Here is a 7,716-nt window from a genome sequence, read left to right as displayed (position 1 = left end):
AAAAAAAAAAAAAAAAAACTAGAGGCAACTTTCCAGAGAGCTGGCAATGAGCCCAACTTGGACCTAGGTGGTTTTACACAAACAAGACACCCATTCAATTGCACGCTCTGATAGAGGGTGTACAAATGAGAGCAGACACAGAACCCTTGGCCTCACAGGGACAACCAGTCCGTGTAACGTCAGACAGCCTAGGGCAAAGCCGTCTCCCCCTATCCCACTGTATCCTTGACAACAGCAAACAGTCCTGCCTTCAGAATAAAAGCAGTACCTGAAGGCCAGTCAAGGTGACCAAAGATTACCCGCTGCAGTCTATTACACAGCCCAAGGATTCTTTGTGTTCATACTCCTTGCTCTGGGTCCCCAGAACATTCTCTACTGCCCTCTGCTCCAGATCCCAGCCAGCTACTGGACACTCCAAGTCAGCCTCACCCGCTGGAAGTCATGAATGATGTCTGCAGGGTCTCCCCCACCAAACTGGGGCACGGGGACATTAATACGCTCATAGTTCTCCTCAAGATAGATCTTCACATCCTCTTCCAGCTCCAGCCGAGGCCGGATCTGGGAGGACAGGGAGTCTTCGTAGAGCACACCACAGTGGAAGAAGTTGTCTCGGGCCAGCTGCGCAAGGTGAAGGGAGAGACAGACGGTCAAACAGGGTAGTAACATACATGGCCACATGGCTCTCTGCCTACTTCAGACCTAGGAAGCAGGAAGGGTGGGTATAAGACTTTCTCAGAGATGGAGAACAGAAAAGGAGGTAGACCAGAGCCCAGAGCTGCCAGTGAGGAGGTAAGCTGGGCCTTAGAAACAACACTTCTGCCTCACAAATGGAGGACAGAATAAACATGTTCTTGGTGGAAGGCCTCTCTGAGCCTCACTTTTCCTATCTGTAAAGCATAATGACTCCTAAGGTCCCCTGGCCTCAAAGTCTTCTGTGAAATGGCCAGGCAAATAAGAAGAGGACCCGCTAGTCCTATAGACAGACAGAATAGCAGGCCCTATAGAAAACTTGAGTGGGCAGGAGGGACAAGCCAAAGGATGGACAGGCTGGGCCTGTGGGACATCACCAGGGGTGCCCACCTGCAGATACATGGGTAAAAGATAAGGTGGGAGCCAGGAGGTGGTGGTGCATGTCTTTAATCCCAGCACTCAGGTGGCAGAGGCAGGTGGATTTCTGAGTTTGAGGCCAGCCTGGTCTAAAGAGCTAGTTCGAGGACAGCTAGAGCTACACAGAAAAAAAAAATCCTGTCTTAGAAAACAAAAACAGAGGTCAAAAAGATGAGCGGTGGTGGCGCACGCCTTTAATCCCAGCACTTGGGAGGCAGAGGCAGAGGCAGGCGGATTTTGGAGTTCGAGGCCAGCCTGGTCTACAAAGTTGAGTTCCAGGACAGCCAGGGCTATACAGAGAAACCCTGTCTCAAAAAAAAAAAAAAAAAAAAACCCAAAAATAAAATAAAATAAAAAAAGGTCAGAAGGCAGACAGCCATCTCCATTCTCCTCCCATGGATAAATCACACACCACTCCTGTCACGGAGTGCACAACACTATGCACCGCTCCCATCCGGTGGACAGCTTCTTCATCCATCATCCAGGAAAACAAGGTGCTGCCACTGGTGAGACCTAAGCGACGGGGCCACCACTGGGCCCTCTGGGTCTTCCCTAGGGACCCAGAGGCTTGCAAGGACTACAGGACATGTAACAGACAGAAGTCTCCATCTGAGGAGAAAGTCTACTGGGATAATGAAACATCCTGGCCACACTGGGGCCTTAAGAGCTTGAGGAAGCCCAAGGTGGACCAGATGCTGGGGCAGACCCGATGTGACTGTGACGCCGACTGCAGACCGGACTCCTCACCCTGTCCCAGGGACAGTCAAGAATACCCATGCTGCCTGGGAAGGGTGAGGAACCCTAAGAAAGCACAGTTAGGGTCTGGGAAGAGAGGAGGCAGAGCAGCATCACTGCAGGAGAAGGCCGGGTTAGGGTCCTGCACCAGAGGGTGGAGATGCCTGACAAAAGGCTAGGCTGCAAGGTATAGTAACCCTGCTTTCGGGGAAAGTTCCTAAGGTGAGAGAAACGTGGGAGACGGGGTCTGCAGGGGAAAGTCTCACCAAGCACGACCTCTCAGGCAATTTCTACTGTGGAAAAAAACTGGGTGACATTAAATGCTTAAGAGATATAGGGGTCAGTTGGGTCCACCATGACTGGAAACTCTAGCCTTTAGTCACCCTGAGATTCGCTGTTGATACATGCATGTTTGATCTCTCGAGCTACTTATTTAACTGAATTCAGCACTCATGGTGACTCTTCCCTTTTCCCCAGCTCTGGGCAGTCCGGCTTTGGGCCTAGATCTCTAGCTGGTATATGTTAGGGGAGACAGGTGAGCTCCTTTGTAGACCTACCATTCCTGGAAGCAGGTCATAGTAAACCAAGTGTAACCTGCCCAGGGCTCAAACCCAAATGTCCACGCAAGGAATAGTTAAGGTCGTCTTTGAAGTCTGAGCCCCAGAGAGAATCATAAACTCCCAACTTCTCTATTGGACCTAAGAGCTCCTGGTGACAATGCTTCAGAGTGACACTGGCCACTGGTAGGGTAGGGGTGGGGGTGCCTGGGTGCAGTCACCTGGATCCTTGCTTGGCTCTCCAGAGTAAGTGCTGAGGTTGACGTAGCCTGAGCCCAGGCAAGGGGATACTGGGAAGGAATGAGGGCTGTTCTCTGGGCATGTCTGGCCTAGGGATTCTTAACTGTCTCTCTTCATGGGGGCCTCAGGCTCTAGCGCTCCTCTGTTTCCAAACCCTCAGCCGACTTCCTTTCCCCTCGTCTTGGAGCTACCCCTTTCCCACCCATCTGCCTGGCTCCTCACCTGAGCAAGGAAGAGGTATCTGTAGATGTACACCGAGGCAAACACAAGGCCCATGAGCAGCACCACCACGCCCATGGACAGGTAGCACACGCCGCCCACAGAGCCCCCTTGCCTGGAGCGGTGGCGAGGGGGGCGTTCCTCCTGTGAACAGAAGCGCTATGGTCAATGAGATGCCCCAGGGCGGACCATTCTTCTGAATTCCTCCTCCTCTAAGTAAATCTATCTCTCTGACTGGACTAGAAGCCCTGGGGGTAGGTGGGTGAGGGGGCCAGAAGAACAATACAGATTTCTGTGCCCAAGTCTCTGGACTACCCTCCTAGTTAGAGAGAAATGGAGACTTTCCTGGAAGTCCCAAAAGAATCAGACTGGATGAGGCACACACACTTTGAGCTGCCTGGATTTAGATCGTGTTCTTGGACGAGCCTGACCACCCTCTAGTCCAGCTGTAGCTCTCGATCCCTTTGGCAAACCCCTATCTCTAAAAATATGTATATAGATCATTAAATCATAGCAGTAGCAAAATTATAATTATGAAGTAGCAATGACAATAATTTTATGGTTGGGGGTCACCACAACATGAGGAACTGACTTAAAGGCCAGGAAGGTTGAGAACCACTGTTCTAGTCATTCCAACATAAAATAGGGCATAAGAGATGGTCTGAGTGATGGCGTTAGACCAAGGAGTTCATGGGAACCGGGATGCATCTGGTAGGGAGGTGCCGCTGTCCTAGGCCAAAGGGAGCCAAGGAAGAGCAGTGCTAGAGAGTGACATGACCTAACCCTTCAGCTGGAGGCACAGGATGGACTGGGATGAGGACAGGAGGCAATAGGGGCATGTATTAGTTACATTGCCCCTTGCTGTGACCCCTGATAAGCCCGAGGAAAGGTTTGCTGTAGCTCACAGTCCACCCCAGTGCAGACCTGCACATGCTCACATGGGGAGATCAAGTGGCAGGCTGATGGGTGCTGGCACTCAGCCAGCTTCCTCCGCTCTCCTTTTTTATTCCGTCTGGGACACCAGCCCAAAGGACAGCACAGCCCACATCCAGGGTGGGTCTCTCCCCCTCTGCTTCTCTGGGAAAACCTTCACAAACGCATGCAAAGATATGCTTTATTAATGCCCCCGAGCGTGTCTTAATCTAATCAGGCTGACAAGGAAATTAGCCAAACACAGATGGGTGTGGAAGTCGCTGTGCTCAACCAAGCTGGTCACTGACTGTGGGAGGCGGGGGCTCTGGGAGGCCCAGAGGATGTGGGCCTGATGCTTATCTCTGACCAAGTAGCCCTGGGCCTGCAATCTCCTGTGCTCAACTGTTCCTCTGTGGTGTCAGGCCACATAAGTCTAGGTGGGTGGATGGTGTGTGTGTACTTTGCCTGGAACTGCACTTGAGAGCCACTTCTTGACTATCTCTCTCTGCCTGACCTCCTTCCTCCCACCATAGCCCAGGCTGGCCTTATCTATTCTTGCTCATGCTACCGAAGTCCCCGGGCTTGTTCTTTCCTCTGCTCTAGTGCCCACCACTTACCCTGGTTTTCTACACTGTTCAGACAAGGCCAAGAGAGGTCAAATGTCAATATCCACAGAACTCCGCAGCCTTGAGATGACGACGCATATTGGGGAATGAAGTTTCTCCAAAGGCCTTAAATAAGCAGGTGATTGACACCTCCATTTCCAGCCAGACACTGATCTTAGTTCTTGATCTTTTTTCTAGAGGTGTTGGGCACTCTGGCTACCTACTCAGGACAAATCTTTAGCTCAACACAGCAAAGGGGTCCTTGTGATGGTACAGGGATGGGCGTAGGCTTTGGGAGTAGGGGTGAACCCCACTGGAGGGTCTGATTCTCTATTGTTTGACAAGCTCCAAGCCAACCTCTAGGAAAATAGCAGAAAAATGCCTTGGGTTCCCACATCCACAGTGGAGACCCTCTCCCACACACACACACAAGGTCAAACCTTGGTCACTCTGCACCTCACTCCCAGGTCTGGCCTCCAGACAGCTGTTAACCAGAGTGGGGAGGGCACTACGATGGCTTGGCAACTGCACTCTGCAATATCATCAATATCCAGGCTCCCTCCATGAACAAGTCACACTTGTATCTAGGGGTTGGTGAAGCCACTGGATCTAGAGTAGAGATGGGCCACGGCCCCCCACAACAGAACATTCATCCTGAGGTCATCTGAGGTGACCAGCCTCCAGGGATTAAAAGAGACAATGAACCTGAAAGCCCTTTGTAGAGAACAAAGAATGGGGTAAAAATAGCAGATGTGTGGGGCGGGCCTTCCCTTTAGGGCCGTCCCTGTTGAGGCTGCACCGCGGCTGTTCTTTTGCTCTCATGCTTCTGGAAAAATCAGAAAAGCTAGCTTGGGAGAGCCACTGAGGAAACGAAACAGGACTGGGGGAGGGAGCCCAAGCAAACTGCAAGTCAGAGCCTGCTAGGCATAAAAATCACTGCCAAGATGAGGCCCGCCAGCCTTGCACCTGTGGCCAACTTCTGCTAGCCTGCGGAGCTCCATGCCGGGCACAGAGGCTTCTCGAAGGGTGGTGGGAAAGGCCAGCAAGGACGTGGGCAAGCAGGAATTGAGACTGCAATGACCCCGGGTGCAGAAAAGAGCTCATGCATAGCTCTGGCCAGGAATCCTGGCTGGGGAATCCCCTCACCTTATCGAGCTGGAGTGGTAACTGCACACACTGAATAGTAGAATAATTAGGGAGATCAAAATATTCCACTCTAAATATATTTCTTTGATGGATCCCCTGGTAGTTATAGAGAAAAGTGCAGCCCTCTGCAGATCTGGGCAGATGTGGGCTCCTTCTGAAAGCTGGTCTTTGGTGAAAGGAATTGACGTCCATCTGTATCTGAGGAGGTCCAGAGGCCCCGTCGCTCAGACACAGACACACAGCTTGCCCCGGGTAGTGTCCCCAGAGGTAACCATTAGCTGGGAAGCATTCTCTGCAGATGTCACTCTTGCCCCTTGCATATCATCCCTCCACGACCAGCATGACCCCTTCGACAGCAGCCTCACGTGCCCCTTTCTTCACAGCTCATTATACGAAGTATGCTTCTTCATCTATCTGGCCTTTTCTTTAAGCTTTAGCTTTTGGATACGGCTCCAGCACTGATGTATATACAAAATCTAGTTTGTTCTTCCTGTGTGTCTGTTTCCTGTCAGTTCATTTCACGATCTAAAATTATCAAACTCTTCAGAGGGGAAAAAGGAAGCTCTTCCCTACGCTAACCATGGCTTTTGCTTACCTCTAGTGACACCCCTTGGCACAAAGCTGGGGGCTCCATCGGCTTGCTGCCCAGCCAACATCCCAGCCTAGTGAACTAAGCCCTCAGAAGCCCAGGATGGAGCAGGAAGGCTGGAAGTGAGGAAGGAAATCTAGGACATCCCTGCTTGAGGATAAAAGGCCCCAGCACTGCTTTCGACTGTGAGATACAGTCAAAGCCAAGGCTTACCTTCCAACCCTTACAGCCCCCCACTAGGGAGCTCTCACAGACTCTGATCTCTTGCAATCTGAGACCTTTGGGGGTCTGAGGACCATGGGGCAGCAGTGAAGGTAGCTAGTTTAGCTAGTCAGCCTTCCTAAGGGGATAACTTCCACTCTGGCTGCTCCCCGTCTTGCTGGAGACCAGAGAAATATTGCTCTTCCTCCCCACAGAATAGTTACCAACAGCCAGGGATTGGGGGACGGGGGGGGGGAGGACTTCCCTTTAGAAAGTGGGAGGATGGTGCATACTGTCTCCAAGGCAACAGGCCCTCTGAGCAAACCTCCTCTCTGCACACTCATGTTAAGCATGTAAGGCAGACATCTGGGGACCTGAAAGAGCCCTGTGTCTCAGCCTTCAGGTTTTACTAGGGCTCTCAACGATGTTCATGAGATAATTAGCAAAGCCAGGGGCAGAATGCATAGGAAACCACCAACTGAAACACAGCTCAGCTGAGATACAGCCCAAAGGATGATAGCTCTCTAGCTGTGTCCCTCAGTAACAATGCCAAAAAGAAAGAGAAAAAGGGAAAAAAAAGTGGATTATGCTACAATTGCAGGCTACTTAGTAGGAGGCAAGGAAGACAAAGACACAGGCAGACTTTGAAGTGGTCCCCAATCCATTCCTATCCTTGGCATCTTTTCTTTCCTAGGCTGCAGGATGCAATTCACACAGGCAAGGATGCCAAAAGGTGTGTGTATGTGTGTGTGTGGAGAGAGAGAGAGAGAGAGTGTGTTACAGAGACTTACAGACTGAGTAAGGCCTTGTTAGGGGTGAAAGGCTAGTAAATGCCTTCTGTCCCAGAACGAGAGTGCATAGTGGCCAAACAGCAAAGACATCACCTGAGTACGTGCCACACAGAGCCAAGGCTCAGAGGTTCCATTAGTGATCCCTCCCACCCTCACCCCCAGTCTGAGGCATCCTGGGGCAGGTTGCAGCTATGCAGATCACTATATTTGGCTGTACCCAGAATTCTCTCTTCTCCTCCACCCTGGACAGCCCAGGCTTCTCCAGAAAACAGGCTCAGAAAGGATTTGAAGCAGAAAGAAACAAGACCAAGGCCTGGAAGAGCTCTCAGAGAGAGATAGAGAGAGAGAGAGAGAGAGAGAGAGAGAGAGAGAGAGAGAGAGAGAGAGAGAGAGAGAGAGAGAGAGAGAGAGAGAGAGAACTGGAGCCTCCCAGGACAGAGGGGAAAGCCCAGCTGTGGGTTGAGCTTTTAATCATAAACATTTTTTTCCTTGGGAAGAGAAACTCCTCCTCATTGGCAGTATGCTGACAGCCTTGAAGAGTGGAGCCAGGGGAAAACAGAAAGGATAGGGAGGATAGGGAACTAGCATACGAGAGAGAGAGAGAGAGAGAGAGA

At 51.3% G+C, this 7,716-nt stretch overlaps 1 protein-coding gene across 1 annotated transcript in view; it reads right to left on the bottom strand.

The window, feature by feature from the left end:
• Itm2c (integral membrane protein 2C) overlaps nucleotides 1-7,716 on the bottom strand; it is a 14,825-nt gene that overhangs the window by 2,947 nt on the left and 4,162 nt on the right. The window contains exons 2-3 of the mRNA XM_031368240.1: nucleotides 2,862-3,002; nucleotides 430-618 (exon numbers count right to left, since the gene is read on the bottom strand). Coding sequence (XP_031224100.1) covers nucleotides 430-618; nucleotides 2,862-3,002 — 330 coding nt within the window. The remainder of the gene's footprint in view (nucleotides 1-429; nucleotides 619-2,861; nucleotides 3,003-7,716) is intronic.

The sequence above is a fragment of the Mastomys coucha genome, unplaced genomic scaffold, assembly GCF_008632895.1.
Source record: "Mastomys coucha isolate ucsf_1 unplaced genomic scaffold, UCSF_Mcou_1 pScaffold14, whole genome shotgun sequence".
Taxonomy (NCBI): Eukaryota; Metazoa; Chordata; class Mammalia; order Rodentia; family Muridae; genus Mastomys; species Mastomys coucha.
This window is presented reverse-complemented; position numbering and strand designations above follow the sequence as displayed.